This window comes from Athene cunicularia (assembly GCF_003259725.1).
Source record: "Athene cunicularia isolate RWA chromosome 2 unlocalized genomic scaffold, athCun1 chr2_part1, whole genome shotgun sequence".
Taxonomy (NCBI): Eukaryota; Metazoa; Chordata; class Aves; order Strigiformes; family Strigidae; genus Athene; species Athene cunicularia.
This window is the reverse complement of record NW_020799095.1, coordinates 38,625,347-38,643,010: the sequence shown is the minus strand read 5'-3', so window position 1 is coordinate 38,643,010 and position 17,664 is coordinate 38,625,347. Positions and strand designations below refer to the sequence as shown.

Here is a 17,664-nt window from a genome sequence, read left to right as displayed (position 1 = left end):
AAAAAAAAAAAAAAAAGTATCCATTTAGAGTATACAGTAAAAGTATCTACAGAGACATAGTTTTCTGGAAAACAGACATTTAGTTCTGAAAGCTCTCCATTGTTCAAATTACTCAAAACTCATATCAGAATTGCTTTTCCTGTTTTTAAATCAAGCCTTTGTCCATTTCATTTCCAGTGCTTACAACTTTTTCATTAATTCTTACTATTTTTCTCTGGGTTTTAATTATTTTTTTAACTGCTTCTAGACATTCTAAACACCATTTCAACTTTCTCTATTTTCAACCTAAAAACCTGTTTTGATGGTTTAACTCTCTTATGTTTGCTGGGGGGAAGGGGTTGTAATTTTCAGCTTTTGATTGCTTGTTTTCTGCAAGTGTTAGATTGTATCTGGGGCACTTTCTCCTTTTTGTAGCACTGAAGGCTCTTTTTGGTGGTAGCATTAGCAACAAGTTTGTAAAATTAAACTCTTAAAGGTTAAGATATATGCTGGCACAATTAAATTATGTTATTTAATCATGCTGTGTGAATGTATCAATTGTACAAGATCATATTAGATATCACAGTTGGCAGTTAATGAAAAGCATCTTTATCTGTACACTACCCAAACTTTACACAATGTTTTCTAAATTTCTGCTATATGAGGAAGTACTGTCCTGAGTTAACTGTTGTATACTGGAAACATAGATATGAGAAGAAGTTATTTTCAGATCTAATAATTTTGGGTGTTCAGCATGGGAGAATCATCCGCTGATTTTCTGAGATGATGAATATTCACAGTTTCCACAGACGTTATGTTAGGTACCAAATCCTTACCTCTTCTGCGTGTTCTCTTCTGGAAGACTGCAGTTGAGGAAATACGATTAGGAGGAAGAACGTTAACATTCATTATTGCTTTTTATGTAAGGTATTTAAGAATTGTTCTTGATTTTAAATGTATTTAGGAAATAACAATTTCTAACTCCCAAAACTTTGTAAAAGCTCAATACCCTTTTCATCAAGTTTCTTTGTCAAGGCTGGCCAGAGAATTACTGCCTGAAAATACACAGGGGGGTACAGCAGGACTCTGAGATGAGCCAAGCTGTGAGCTCTGCTGTTGTTTACTTCTACTGAGGTTCATGTTTCTGTGAAACATACATCAGTGTGTTTTTCAACCTGTTTTCTTTGATGGATATATATATATTTGTTTTGTCAGTTCTCTCTGATTTTTCTATGTATCAAGGTGTTGCTGACAGACATGGATTTAAGATTTTTTTAATATTTCCAAAAGTGGAATAGCCATGTTGGAAATAGAAAAACATAGATGTTTTTACTGAACTGAAAATATTTATGCACTGCTTAGTGAGCTTTAGTTCTTAAAAAAGTTTTCTGTTCATAAAACCTCGGATAATACCACTTCCTTGATATTACTTAGTTGCTACTCAGCTTCTTTATGAAATCAAAGGAAATGTGGGTTGGGTAATACATTGATTATATTTTAAACAGAAACTATTGTGATGCAGGTAGAGGAAAACAACTCTGTGGTTCCTGGATTCACAGCAGTTAAGGAGCTTGGCTAGTTAGTCAGGGTGGCATTTTGCATGCATAGTAGGTTTGGGTTTTTTTCACACTGAGAGGCAATATATCCTGCAGTTTAAGAGAACTAATCTCCCTGAAAAAAAAATGAAGAGCCAGTAACGGTTAAGGTAGTAACCTGGTTGCTAAATAGTTTTTTATCATGACATTTGATTCTTTCTCTTATAGAGGTGTGCCTTTTGTGCTAAAAGTGTGTCACTAGCTTTCTTTTTTCCCTTCCGACCTTGAAAATTTGGGAAGACAAGTTGAGACACTTCTGCATCTATTTAAAATTGAAATAGAAGTATTCTTTTCACTTTTGTTTTGGTCTTACAGTGTTGTGTTTCTGAGCAGGAACTAGACTTGCTTTGTGCGTGGAATGTCACACATCAGGTCCTTTCTAGATTAGATGCATAGGACAGAGACAAATAGAAACAAAGACGAGGCCTTCACAGTTGTGTCTCTCGGGACCTCTTTTTTTACATTACCTCTCTTTTTCCCTAGTTTTAATTCAGTAATTTAATGTTTTTCTTTCGATAAATCTCTCAAGTATTTTTGATATGAAATTACTAACGTAGCTTCTGTATTTTCAAGCCATGTCTTATTTGAAAGAAATCAGTATTTGTCATGCTTCACAGTGCAATAAGCTGCACAAGCTCTGCATAATGCTCTGTGTTTGTATGTGTTTTCTTTTTGTCATCCTGATCAAAGTTTTTGGGTTTTGTGGCTTTTTAAATATAACACCAAAAGTGTCTTATGAAAGCTTGAGGTGAACATAGGCTACAAACTGACGATAGTAACTTTAAATACTCTGGTAGTATGTTCACTGCACTCCTGCCCCAAATTCTCTCAGATACAGCTGAAATAGTCTTTGCATAAAAGTGAATAAAAAATTTACAGGACAGTTGTTTTTTTCATGTGGCACTGTTAGTGGGCAGCTTGGTAAGGGGATGAACTTCATGTTAGATTAATTGATGTTACATTACAGGTTATTCATGCAACATTAATGTTCCATTCCATAATGATAAAATAAGGGCCCAGTGAGCTTGATTTTGGAGGGTTGGGAAACAAAGTGGGTTTTCTTCATGTTGCTGTACCATGGTGGTGCAACAGTGTACAAAGTTTAAATTTAAAAATTGAAAGGAAGTGTTATTTTAAAATTATTGTGCAATGTTGTCTGACATGTAATTTTTCTACAGATTAACACTAAAGCCCCACAATGTCCTTGAAACCACGAGTAGTTGACTTTGATGAAACATGGAACAAACTTCTAACAACAATTAAAGCTGTTGTTATGTTGGATTATGTTGAAAGAGCAACATGGAATGATCGCTTCTCGTATCCTTTAAGTGAAAATCTGACAATGTGTTTGTATGATTTGTTTAGCATGGAGTAGGCCTGTGTTACCTAACGCTTTTTTGGTCTTGATCAGAAGCTTGTTGTAAGGTTGTATCTGTTATTAAGCCAATGGGTCAGTGGATATGTTGAAAGAGATGAGAAATTCTGCATATTTGGGAAGTAAACTATGTGAAAATCACCACAGTAATAAAAAGTGAACTGGTCTGAGTTTTAGTAGTTTTAATACTTACCTTATGCTATAGCTGTTCACAAGAATGCGTGCATGGAATTTTCCCTAATCTGATAATGATTTTTTCCTGTATGCTTAATAGTGTGTGTATCAAGGGAAACACCCAAGGCAGAGAATGCGCATCTTTAAATCTGGGGAGTGTGGGTCGGTTGTTCTGTTTAAAGATGTTTCTTCTGCACTTCTAGGTGTACTGATGACTACCATATTGGATATTTCCATAGCAAGGGTTTATAAAAAAAGTCTTCTTCCTGTCCCTCCACTGTTATTGTCTCTATTCCTGACAGTTAAGCTATGTTTAAAAATAATTACACTTTCTAGCTGTGATCGTGTGGTCTTACTGTTCAAGTCACAGCTGTACATATATTGTTGTAGTGGAAGGTTTGTATTTTACATATAAAATGGACTTGTAATTTTTCACAAGTTGTATGTTTCAGTGAACTTCTCTTAAAAGAAGTGTAACTATTCTAACCATTTATACTGTGCCCTGTGTCTGTGCATTCATTAGCCATTACAGTGTGGTGAGTAATGAGAGAATTTTAGGGGGCTTTGCAGCTGTTCTGCAGCAATTTGACTGAATTTGGTGTAATTATAGGGGGGGAGGAATGGTTTAGACTTATTTATTGATTTGTTAATTCTTCTGGATGAAAGAAGAAGCTCCTGAGAAGATTCTTGTACACAGATTTTTACAACATAAGCTTATTCTGAATCCAGGAGCTAGACTTTAAAGTCTCTTCTCTTTTTGAATGTGTTACCATTTCTCAGAATTGCTTTCCTATGTGCCTGTGTTTTGAGTGTGTGTGTGTATAAATACATAAAAGAAAAATTTAGTCCTTGTGAAGCCTTGTTCTATGGTACAATAATCTGTAAGGAACTCTTTCAAACTTTGTAATTAATTTCCGAGGGCATGACTCTTCACCTTGTCTTAGAGTCAAGTTCAAATTACTCCAGAATTTGCAGACTTTTCAAATTAATTAGTTGTACACTTATGTGCTGAGAAGTTATGCTGCAGTCACTCTTTCTAAGCAGTTCTTGGGAATTACATATTTCAGTCTTCAACAAGAGGTTAACTTCTGTAGCTTAAAGCTCTAAACATTTAAACAAGGGCACCTAAATTAGATTTAAATCTAAAATATAACTGAATGAGATGAATTGATTTCCTCTTGTCACACTATTTCACTTAGAACTTCTTATGTGGAGGCCTTGTACACAAGTCTGCTGTTGATCCACTTTTGGGCTTTATTACAGTTGATTGAACATCAGAAAGGGAACACTCATGAATAACAGACTCAGCAAGCAGTCTTGGAAGAATCAGTTGGCATGTAATTCTTAAGACCTTACTTACTATCATCTCTTAATTATGGTATTTGGAAAGTGACACTATTAGTCTCTAATTTGGCACAGGCAAGAGCCTTTTGGCCTATTCTTTATGATTGAATGGCTTGAGGAGCTTGTGTGACTTGTAACTTCCAGATTAAAAATTGATTGATTAGTACTTCTGTTGCCTTTAACCAAACTGTGTACACAAACTGCTCACTAAGTAGTCAATAACTTGGTGAAACTGATAGTTCTATATAGCTGGTGTGAAACATTTTTCAAGGTTTCAAATATATAGAATAGAATCACAGAATGATTTGGGTTGGAAGTGACCTTAAAGACCATCTAGTACCAAGCCCCCTGCCGTGGGCAGGGACACCTTCCACTAGCCCAGGCTGCTCAAAGCCCCGTCCAGCCTGGCCTTGAACACTGACAGGGAGAGGGCAGCCACAGCTTCTCTGGGCAACCTGTGACAGTGTCTCGCCCCCCTCACAGTGAAGAACTTCCTTACATCTAATCTAAATCTTACTCTCTTTCAGTTTAAAGCCAATTACCCTTTGTTCTATATAAAGAAAACTAAAGTATTAATGATACATTTTCAAGAAGATGTGGCATTTAAAAAATACGTTTTCTTGTTCTTTTGTTAGCTTTTTATTCTCTGTTAAATTTAAAACATCTACAGAGATTTTAAAGGAATGTCATATGAACTCTGTTTTTCTTGCTGCTTAATAAGCACAATAAAAAGGTGACATGATTTGAACTGTGTGTAAATTAAATTCATACAGGTTATTTAATTGATTATAGTACCCACTTGAGCTTTGTCGTCTATAGTTGAAACAATGATGTGGAAACAGGATAAGATGCAGCAAAGAATCATGTTTTCAGACTGCAACAGTGTATTCTAAGAAGTTTTCTTTCTCTTGTGCTGATTAAGACAGCTGAGATCAAATGGTGTATACAGACTAGTAGTATTTTAGGGATGAGAGATTTGTACTGTGCATATTCCACTTCTAGAGCTAATTTCTGCCTCACTACTTCCCCAGAACTTGTTTGTCTTGAATATAGTGTTTTCTTTTTAATGCTGATAGTAATTTTGTTAAACATAGCTTATCTTTAAACATAGCTTATATCTCAAACTTGAAATGCTAGAATGGCAATGAGATGGGAACCACAACTGTGTGAGAGTTAAAATCTTCTGGAAAAGATCACTTGAAAGACCTTATGTCACTTTATTTAAACTGTGAGTCATCTCAAGCCACCTTTGACCTTCAGATTTCCTTTAAGGTTCTCTGCAGAAAGAAATGTGTTCTGGAGTTGTCTCATTGTCTGATAAATGAGTGACAGTTATGTCTCTCTATTTGAGATATTATTTACAATAATTTAATTATTATTAATGCTTTATATAACTTTCAAGACTTAGCTTCTAATTGTTCAGCAGGCTAGGGAGTTCCAGCTTGGTTAGAGACTGGTAGTTCACCTGTAGTTTGATAAACTACCTATTAGCAGTAGAACTTTTTTGAATGGGTAGATCAGGATCTTCCTGTTGTTCTGTTGAGTTTTCCACCAACCAAATAAATAGGATGCAGAGTACCCAGAGAGGAAGGTAGCCATACTGCAAACATATTTTACAAATATGCAACATTGTCACCTACCTTTTTCTTTTTTCTGCATGTTTGTTCTCCCTCCTCTAATCCCCCATATTACAAGGATCCTATGATGAACTAGAAATTTAAATATGTATTTTAATATAAGGACTAGCCCAAAGAGAAGCAAGAGTAAATGAAGTTCATATGAACATTATTTTTTTTGAGTGTGAATCCTCAAGTGCTCTGTGAATTTTGATAGTGTTGCAGAGGAAGACAATCACAGAAATTTTCCGAAAGCTCAACTTTGGTCTTGTAGAGAAGATCCATTCAAAACCTTCTGTTAATATATGGTCTAAAGTAGAAGCTTTTTTTTAACCCTGAGGACAATGTTTGTAAGCTTTTATGGCTTTGAATACAGTATTTTCATGTTGATGGTAATTTTTTTTTTTCCTCAGTTTGGAATTGCTTCAGTTTCCCATTGCTGGGTAATGCCCCTCAGATAGCAACTACTGGAGCACTTAAATTGCACAAAGCTTTTGATGTTGTTCTCAACACAGAGTGAAGGCTCATAAGCAGCAGCTTGGCTTGAGCTTTGTTTGACCTTTCTTACCCTGCAAACTACATGGTGAACTGGAAGGACAGATGGTTTTCACCATTAAAGTTAAATTATTGAACAGTAAAGGCATCTTCCTGATCTACTAAGGGACAGCAACACAGAAAATGTGCTTCAAGTTTATGGAGTAAAATAATTCTTCTCCCCTCAAAGGCGGTTTTGGTGGTTTGGGGTTTTTTTTGAGATTCGTAACATTTTAACACTACACTTAAATTTATATTTTGGACTGAAAGATATAGTTAGATGAATAAACTAATACAAATCAAGCAAGAATGTGAACTTTCTGTAGCAAAGCTGCTCAGTAAGGTGTTTTTGAGATTCATGGTAACTTATTTGTAGAAATCCCAGAGAAACTTAGTATCCAGTGAGTAGAATTTGATGCTGATATTTATAATTTGATTGATGCAGGAAAACGTGTGAGGTGCCTCTAGAAGTGCTTCTGTAATTAAGCTGCTAGTTTGCATACCTGCTGAAATTAATATTTCAGTGAAGAATACTATATTCAGCTTTCTTCATTTATAAGAAAAATTGACTGTTACCTACAGTACGGAAAGTGCATTTTCCTGAATGACTACAGATACTATTTTTGTTCTTAAACACCTTTAGTACAACTAACAAACTTGTTTACAGTAGTCAAGTCATCTGGACTCCTAACTGAAGCCTAGGGCACAAAGCCTAGATAAGTTCAGAGATGTTTGCTGCTTTTGTCAGACAAGCTGTCATTATTATTTTCTTGTGCTGTTGTGGTAAAACTGCCTATTTCCTTTAACTTTGAAGTAATTTGCCCTTGTAGCAGAGATCCATAAGTTTTGGTGATGCTGATAGTGTAATTGTGGATCTAAAGGAAAAAAAAAAAAAGTCCCCTTGTGACTAGCTTGCAAAGACTGCTAATTCTGGAATTTACTTTTTCAGAGTAAACTCTTCAGAGTCTTCACTTACTTGCACAGTGAAGAGACTTTTGATCTACATTAAATTGAGGATGTGTTCGACTACAGACCGTCTTTAGACTGACAAAATAGACAAAATTCGAGGCCGGAGGGGGATAGATGGGGGGACAGGGACGACAGATGGGCATGTCTTAAAAAAAAAAAACACTACTAATTTAATACTTTGTTTTGAAATTTTGTAGGGGATAACTTTTTAAGTTGGTGAATGCAATGCTAGCTACTGTTACAAAGCAGTGAATAATGCCTGTTTTGTTTGTTGTCTTTCCAATAATGCTTCTTGCAATTCCAAGGCGAATTCTGATAAAGATGATCTATATGAATTAAATAGCTGTACTTGAGATTAGACTCTGATTAAGCTCTCAGAGATTCCAGTTGCCAACCTAAGGCTTTTTCTGTTTGATCGTCCTACATCAGTATCTTCTCTGTTTTGAGGACTACTTCTATACAAAAAATGAAACATGCTTTTGGGAAAAACTCTGTGATGAAAGCTTGATGCTGTTCTGTAGACTAAGCAGGTGATCTGTCGGTAGTCCTTATATCTTTTACCTCCCCTTACACAGGCATGTGCGGACTAGAGGAAAGCAGATATCTTGTCTTCTCTTAAAGAGCTTATCTTAAAAAGTAACGTATACTGAATCATTATTTCTACCATGGCTGGTTTTATAAAATGCCTAGACTTAGTGGAGAAGCATAATGTTTTTAAATAATTTAAGCAGAACTAGTTTATTTTCCACAGTTGTTGACCTGAAGCTTGACTTAATCCTCACTTAACTTTTCTGAAAGCGAAGTTCTTAATCATAAATACTTTTCCTGACTAAGTATCAAGTGGCTTTTTTTAAACTTGATATAAACTGTAACAAACCAAAGGTGTAGCTGTGCAAGATACTTCAGGGACAAAAACTATCTTAAGGGGTTTAATTGTGTGCTGCTGCCCATTTAAGTGAGCTTGTGTGTGACTGTGATCTAAACAGGATTACTGAAATGGTATAATGGTTAAAAATAAATCAGGTTTTTAGATCCACACCACCATTGTGATGACTTAATTTCCAGTGTTGCACAAAATTGTTTTACCTGTGGAGTTGGGGGGAATAAGCAGGAGCAGTAAATTGGTTTGGATCTTGGGGAGGAAAACTTGAAGTCAGCTTCACCTCATCTTTGCTCTGCTCTATACTTGGTTAATCACATTCTTAAGCTAATTAGTGCTTCTTTCTGTTACTGGAAAAGTGTCTCAATTTCACATTGGCTGCAGATACAGAGGAAGAATTTTGGATGAAAGCTGATTTTTCACTTTGAGATAATCATTAATTATTCATAGAAGTCAAATAAGTGGTAGAAGCCACGTCAACATGGGGCTACCAGAAGTGCCAGAATCTGTTTTAACATTCCCTCACCTTCCACCACTTAAAATTTATTGACATAGAAAACAGATTCTTCACAAACCAGGACTTACTCTACTTTAAAAAAATGATCCATTTTATCTTTTGTGCTCAACTGTAGAAAAACAAACCAAAACAAAACCAATCTAAAATGCATGTGTGAGAGAAAAAAAGGTTCTGTAAATCTTAGATTTTGTTGATGTGCTTTCACACTTGAAGCAGATACAAACCTTGACTCTGAGTCCAGAGACATTTACGCTTTGTGTGTGGCCTATCCTGAACCTCTTGGAGAGAGACTTTATACTGAGACTAAAATTTTTTTGGAAAATCACGTACGCCATTTGCACAAGGTAACCTATACAGTTACTGATATATGTGTAGGTGTTGTTTATCCTTTTTTTACTTTAAGGAGGGGTTTTGTTGGTTTGCGTGTATGAAGGTATGCACATTCTGTGAGACTGAATCACAGATGACAAGAGTTCCAGAGACAGAACATATATATATATATATATCTAAATATATAATTTAGATAAAATATTAATTGTTGGCTTGAAAAATAAGCTCTTTTCTGTTGAATGCTTATAATCAAACAAGTTACAGAAATGTCTTCATTTTCCAAATGTGCTATGGTTTGTTATTAGCCTTCTGTCACAGCGTAAAGTGTCTACTTTTTGCCTATTTTTTGTCTACTTACTGTTTTGGAAACTGATTTTATATATTCTACTAAAACCTTTGGAAATATGTGGGAAAAAATTACAGAAATGCTTGGGAGGGGAGGAAGTAATGACAATATTATGACAAATAACAATACTTGTATACCTATATAGCTGTGAATTAACTCCTGTCTTATCAGCTAAGATGCCTTATTTCAACAGAATCATGATTGATCATGTCGAATATATAAGATGGTGAACAGCATCTCCTTGTTTTTCAGTAAAAAGAGAAGTAGATTTAAGTAAGATGTCTGCCTGCCTTTGGTGTCTCTATAGGGAGTGAAGAATTGCAAATTCTGGATAGTATGCTAAATAGCTTAATACTGTTTTTTTGAGCTGAGGTACCTGTGTATTTGGCAAGATAGTTGGGGTATCTTAATGGGTAGTTCCACTGGTTGCAGAGAGGATAACTCTGACGCTTTGGTAGACTAATTCAGTTCACTAAACTGGCAGACAGCTCAGCCAAAAAGGTTCTTCCTCATTTATTTAGTGAGCTGAATGAGCTCATTTAAGATAATCAGGCAGGTGCCAGCACAGTAGAAGCTGTGGGAAGTAGCGGAAAGCGTACATCCTTTTTTTTAAATAGGCTATCCACCATTTGTCTTTGAAATAATGTTGGAAAACCTTCACAACATTCATATGGCAGAGGAAAGCGCTTTCAGTTCTGTTTTGTCTGCTAGCTTTCCTCTTTTACATTGTTTTTGCATAGCCTTCTTTGCTGCTTGAGCCAAAGTTTAGAATTGCATACTGTAGGGAGAATTATAATTGAATTCCTAGGATCTCATCCTCCTTCACAAATCATACTAATTTGTTTAAATTGTTGAACTTACTCCTTTGAAGTATTGAATATATTTTGAGAAATTCAGTACATCAGCAACTTCTTAGATGATAATTTGCTTAAATTCCAAAAGATTTGCATCTAGATTTACAAAACTTAAGACATGTTTAAGTTTGCACATATCTGCGCTTTAAGATTGTTTTATTCTAGGATTCTTGGTAAGTATAAGGGCTTGTCTAACCAGTAAGGCATACTAATTTTAAACAGTTACAGTTAGGCAGTTCCTCCAGTGTGCGTGTGGCTGCAGGAACTTAAAATTGATCTGTGTCAGTGGGGGGGAATTATATGAGTTATCCCACCCATATGATGTCAGAATATGGATCATGCTTATTCAAGAAAATACGTTTGTAAAGATGAATAGAAACTAATACATTATAGAGACTGTTCTTAAATGCAAAATAAAACAACTTCAATTTTGCAACTGGTTTGTCAAAACTTCCTAGAATGAATGTTTGTTAGTCTTCTGGTCATTGCAACAATGTTATTTTTAGACTGGTTAAAGATTTAGGTGTGGTCTTAATTTTGAATCTGTGATTGTTGTTCCAAAATTAGAATCCTGTTACAACTTTCTATGTATTCTCTTTTCATACTGATTTTAGGGGGGGGGGGCGGGGGGATGTCTTCCTTCACAGAGAGTTCTGGAAGCTGAAGAACAAGTACTGGTTATGTATCACAGATACTGGGAAGAGTATAGCAAAGGGGCAGACTATATGGACTGTTTATACAGGTAAGATTTGCAAATGAGTTGTTAAACTTTTGAAATTATTACAGGGATCTGCAGCTCAAGTCCAAGAATGTTGCTTAAAGAGAGCAATTGCTGAATATGCTCCAGGTCAGTTTTGGAGAGAATATAGTTGTGGTAGCAGAACATGAGAAAAAGAATAATACTTCAACAGGTTGCCACTGAAGTAGTTATCTAAGATGATTCCTACTACTCTTTCATAGTAATATATTCTACCTCTGTTGTTTCTGATGTAGCAGTGCCAGTTGGTGCTAATGAACCCTGCAGTGACGTAGCTCATAATCTTAGGTGGTGTTCTACAAGAATGACATTGTACCGAAGTGTCCGGTTTGAAGCAGAATGGTTTGTTTCAGAGCTTAGCCACGTACCTTGGCAAAAACACAGCTGTCTCTTCTAGAATAGCTTTTCAGATAGGGCTGTGTGCTCTTTGTGTCTTTTCAGGTGAGTGCTTGAGCCGCAGGGATTGGAGAGAGTGAAGATTATGCCTTGTTTCTTTTCTGAGAACTTCAAAAACTAATAGACTGTAGACAGGCAACCAATTTTACCTTTTTTTTCAGTAGTTTACAGACAAGCCTATAAACAAAAATGCAACTCACCCCTGATATTTTTGTACTTCTATTGTTTCCTGAATTTCAGGTGTGTTTTTTTGCTACTAGTGATGGCTTAAGCATTAAAACTCATCCATTCATGAGTTGCTAAATTACAGCTATGTTGAGATGGCTTTGGATTTATGAGGATTTGGATTTTCATTCCACTCTGACTGTAGGTTGAACATTCTAGTGTCCATTATGCAGATAAATATAAGTTATGAGGCACTGTTAATATTATACTTATTTGATGGTATGATATGAGGATTTACAAAGCATTTCAATACCTTTGGTATTATGTTAGGAGATGTATATGTGATCTTGTAGAATTTAATAAATTTCCTCTAGCAGACTGGGAATAAATGTGATGGAGTCTATCCTGGGCTTTCAAACTTTAGTTCCAGAATGTGTTACTGACTTAACCAGAGAGTTGATATGGGGGTGTGGGATTCTTATTTAATGTGTATGAATCTTACTGATTCTGCTTTGTGTAACAGTTTTTCTGAGTGTTTGAGTGCTGCTGGTCCTAAACCAACAAAAAAATACTTCTCTAGCAGCTTGAACCTGATTTTTCTGTTTTACTTTTAAACGACCTAGGGCATTTTCTTTCCAGACAGTTGTTATGCACAGAAACCAACCTGTACATATATCTAAGCTTTGTAGAGTGCTATTCATGTTATCAGTGAAGGCATGTTCTTAAACTATGAAGTTACTTATTTCACAGCAGCTCTGCTCATTCTAACTTTTCTTCCTGCTTTGCATATGGTGTTTTGGTCCAGAAAATGTACTTGTTAAATGTTCAGTTGGAAATAATTTTACCTTAAAGTTATCTACTCTTTCTTTGTGTTGAAATTCTGAATTTTGTCATATACTGTCTTGTAAAAGTCTCTAAAGAGACTTCGTGAAAGTATGATTTCTCTTCAATATTAAAAACATATATTGTAATGGGAACTGAAAGACCCTCTCACATGAAGACAAGAAACAATTCAGTGCTTAATTAGTGGAGTCACTTTTATGTGCTGGAAACACTTCATTAAGTGTTATGTCACTTTTTTGGTTTTTTAAGAGAACAGTTTGGGTGAAAGTACTTCTGAAGTCCCGAAGAAGATACTCTGGTTTTTATAAAGCAGTTAGAGTTCTTTTCTTACTTGCACACCTGCTCTCAAAAGAAGCATCATAAATTGGTTGACTCTGTTGTATCCCATGATCTAATTTGTATAATTATTCCAGCAATGAAAACTAATTAATCTTTACAGCTAGAAATGTTACTTTAAAATGGATTCCTTTAAAATTTCAATAGGCTCGCACCTCTGCTTCTTGAAATACTACTAAAATGTGAGACACTTTACTTTTGAGCAAAATTATAAAATTCACGATCAATCATGTGACTGGCAATGTGGTCAAATGTTTTCTTTTTTTGATGTTGGCTTTTTTTTTTTTTTTTTTCTCCCAACCCCCAGGATGAGTTTTGCTAGGAAAATAAATATGGATTCAATTTGAAAACTGAAATCCCATACATACTTGACTAAACTAGGCTGATAAAGCTGATGGAATAAGGAACACTTCATGTTAAATAAATTTCTTCAGTTGTTTTTGTTAGTTCCAGTGATAAACATAGTAGATAAAAACTATGCAGGACATTGGGGTTTATCTGTGCCTTGGTGCTGTAACATTTCATAGGTAATTGTAAAAAAAATCTGGTTTGTGTACCTTTATTTCAGGTAATGAGGGTTTTCTTATCCAGCAAATTAAAAAAAAAAAAAAAGAAAAAAAAAGTAATTTAATTTCGAACACGGCTAGAGTTTTAAAATCTGCTCTTAATAAAATCCTGAAAACTAAACACACATAGTACACTTTTGCTTTGTTCTGTTTTGTTTTTTCTTTTAAACACTTGTAATAATACCAGCATATTAATCTATAGTAATTTTTAGTTCTTTAGGCTAATCTTAGTTCTCTTTGTAGCTTTATGTGAGACATCTTCCATCCCTTTCAGGATTAAATTTCAGCCAGTTTTGTCATGATGGGAATAATTTGTATTCTGATTCTAAGCATAATATCATAGTAACCTATAATATAGTTCAGGCTGATTATCAGTCCCAGTCCCCTTCTAATTTTTATGAGAATTAAGAAGCTGTCGCTCTTAATCTTGCTTAGTAATTATATAACTTAATAAATGTGGGGAAGATTTAAACAAACAAGTCCCATCAACATTTGAAACTTAGTAATATTTTTCTATTGAAACTTCTTCCACTGAAGGAACTGTATTAATTTTAGTCCATAGAATTTGGTAGACCTGGAAGGTTTACTTGTGCATCAGATCTTTATTATTGGTTTCATCACTTTGATAAAGTTGTTGGATTCATAATATTTTAGCATCTGCAGTGCTTTGTCATGATGAAATGGCTTTTATTAATTAATCCTCAAATTGTGGTAGATTACTTTAACCCTGTTTTACAGATCTGTGAACCAGTGAATACTTTATCTGTGCTTAAAAGTGAATCAGAACAGATACTGGATTATGGATATTTCCAGTGCTGAGCACTTGTATGTGTATAGTACTAGACACATTAAAGCATTCTGCTTGTATAAAGCACAGTGGTTTTGCTGCTTTTAGTATAGCTCTTGAGAAGTTACGTTTTCATTGAAACATTTAAAAAAAAAAAAAAAAAAAAGTAGGTGCAAACTAAGTTCTAAAGGCCATCCATTTCAACCTTATGCTCAGAGTAGGGGCTAGCTTCAAAGTTAAACCAGGTTGCTTAAGACTTTTTTTGAGTCACATTTTGAGCTCCTTCAAGGACAGATTTTGCTGCCTTTATGAGAAATCTATTTTAGTGTTTGATTACTCATTCTAAAAAATTTTCCTGTATATCTCTTTGGAATTTGTCATGCTGCAACTTGTGTCCTATTGCTTCTTGTCTTTTCTCTGTGTTCTTCTGAGAAGAGTTGATCTTGTATGTCTCGTGCTCTGCACCTTAGCTATTTAAATGAGTTTTCTCTGTACTTGTTTTGTACACGTTTGCCCAGATTTGTTGTATTTGGGTACTCAAAAGTGGTCATAATATTTCAGGTGTGTCCTCACAAGCTCTGAGGGATCAATCACCTCCCTCCGCTTGCTGGTACGCTCTCGCTAATGCAGTCAATGAGGTGGTTGGTTCACTGTCAGCTCCACAAGACAACTGCTGACTTAATATGCACCCATGAGGAACACTGTTCATAACTGGTCCCTGTACAGTTTTAACACTGCTAACCATATGAATGCACATGGAAACTACTGAAAACATTGATATAATTGGTAATTCCTGCTATATAGTAATTTATAACTTTGTTATATGGCTGTGTCACATTGTTGCTTGCAAAGCAATTTAATTGTGCGAGTGTTAGGTTGAAGAAAATCTTGAAAAACAAGGTCAATACTTCTGAAAACTAGCTGTAATAATTAGTTCTAGCTAATTAGTTATGGGGTTTTCTAATTGCCTCCTATACAACTGAACAGTGAATGGTATTGCTGCATTATCCATTTCTCTGCCCATGAGTACTTGCAGTGGCCTGTAAAAATCATTAGCAGGGTTCTCTTGGTGCAGACTTCTGAAAACAATTTCCTCTGCACGTGGTCAGGTGTATTCCCATATACTATTCTGCTAAGACTTGGATGCCATTTTGGGGATCAGTACAGCAGTCTTACTATGTGTGTAGGAGGCGGGGGCAGGGGTGATGGTAGAGGAGGAGTGGTTACTTGGAAGTTTCTTACTTATCTTCGGAGACCTTTAAGAGGAGGAAAACCATCTGAATAGAAGGTGTCTGCCCATTTTACTTAATAAGGTATGGTACTTTTAGAAATGCATATAATCCGATGTGGTGTTTTGTGGTCTTATATTGTGAATCAACAAAGACTTAAAGAAGGTAAATTCTTATTGGGCTTATCATGGAGAACATAAAATAACTGAGAGCTGACTTGAGACAGGTATGCTCTTAGGTTTATTACATTCAAGCTAAATTTCACAGTGTCTATTTTGCCAATGCTAATACTTCTTATCCAGAAGTACGTTATTCAAACTATTAAAACCAAATAAAACTTTGAGAAAAAAATATACATCTAATATTACAAACTGTTGCAAAGTTTATACTCGAGGACACTGAGATGAGGAAACATTGCTTTGGGAATGTGGTCACTGTGTCTAGAATAGTAATCTGTTGTTAAAGTATTGTCTTTGGTCGATCTAAATAACATGAAAGCTACCAGGTAACCTCTCCCCGTAATTATCTATCCATCTAATTGTTAAACTATTTTTTGCAGGTTTGGTTTGTTGGGGTTTTTTTTTATGTGAAATTCCTTGTAAAATAACTTATCCTTTTATTTTGCTGGATTAACAAGTCCTTTATAGCTGAGAAAAATTGCCCACAAAAATATTCATGTGCCAGACATTTTCCTGATATTGTTAATTTAGATGGAACAGTCTTTCAGTATTCCAGTCTAAAGTAGATATTTCTTTTGAATAAGCCTTGTAACACTCTTCTAAATTCCAAATGTCTAAATTTCTTTACAGAGTAGAAGCTTGATGGGTCTGTTTTTGAGGTTTGGGTACCAAAAGGTATATTGCTTTACTAATACCATGAAAGGAAACAAACCTCAATTTTCTCATCTTGTTTGCCATTTTCCTTGTCAGGTAGTAAAGCATAAGCCTGCACAGGTGCACTCTCAAGTAATTGGGCCTGAGCTGGGTGATCAGGTATTTCAAATTTTCACCTGAAAGTTTTATCTCAATAGTAACAAGAGTCTATGGATAGTTTCTGGTATTATCAATTCATTCTTAATCCTTGTCTCCACAGTAAGTTCCAGGTGAACCTTATGGTCTGTCTTCTAAAAGTAAGAAATAAAGGTGAAGCATTTAAGGTGAAAAATGGTTTATGGCTTCAGTGGAGAAATTGATTTGAGATTATACAATTTGCACATACTTTTCAGTTATTTGCTTCTGCTTGGTTCTGGAAGTCGATGGTAGAAGTAGGTGGAGGGAAGAGGAAATGCGTGCAAATTTGGCTTTGGTTTTGAGGCAGAGTGTGGAGACAGTCTTGCCATGAGTGGTTCTGCCTCCCCGCTTCTTGCCATCCCTTTTTTGCTTAAGTCAGGTAGGTCTTTGCAGTGGTACCTGATCTAGGTTAAACTTGTTTATTTACTTGTGGTTACATTAGTTTTAAGATGGATCACTTGCCCAATCTGGATTTGTTGAGAAGACATGTCTGATGGAAGAGAGAGGGTGTGAATGAAGAGAGAATAGGGCTTTCCTTTTTAGCAAGCTTAACAGGAAAATGCAGAATGGCAGCTGCTGGCTTTGTTTACATGAAAGGGGGTGGGAAATATCATCAAGGAGCATGCCTGCTTAAGGCTTGTGTTCCAACAATTTTGGATGTCTACACAAGTTTTAAATGAAATGGTGGGCCTGTAACCTTCTACACAGACTTGCATTTGCCATTTATCATGATTATTGATGGTAGCAGAGCGGTTTTCAGTACTGTAAGACCCTGGAGTATGAAATTAGTTTAGGCCAGTATTCCAGTTTGTTACCACTGCACTACCACAAGTCTTCCTTCTTTGGACACTGTGTTGTCCTAAATTTTTTCAAGTTCACAGGTTTCCATAGTGTGTTTTTCTTTTTGGCTTGTCATTTGCCTTCTCGCACGAAGTGTTCAGACATCACTTGTCTGGTGCAGCCCCTGAAGCCTGAGTCCTTTAAAGTGCTTCAGTAATCTGGCTCTTTTCACTGTCTGAAACTGGGCATCTCAAAACTGCTAGTTGGATCAGAATTTAAAAA

General features: G+C 35.5%; 1 protein-coding gene across 2 annotated transcripts in view; it reads left to right on the top strand.

Moving 5' to 3' along the window:
* The first annotated feature begins 2,772 nt into the window (after window positions 1–2,772).
* CUL2 (cullin 2) overlaps window positions 2,773–17,664 on the top strand; it is a 48,509-nt gene continuing 33,617 nt past the window's right edge. For both annotated transcript variants that reach the window (XM_026842415.1, XM_026842416.1), the window contains exons 1-3: window positions 2,773–2,891; window positions 9,225–9,327; window positions 11,161–11,255. In XM_026842415.1, the coding sequence (XP_026698216.1) occupies window positions 2,773–2,891; window positions 9,225–9,327; window positions 11,161–11,255 (317 nt within the window). The remainder of the gene's footprint in view (window positions 2,892–9,224; window positions 9,328–11,160; window positions 11,256–17,664) is intronic.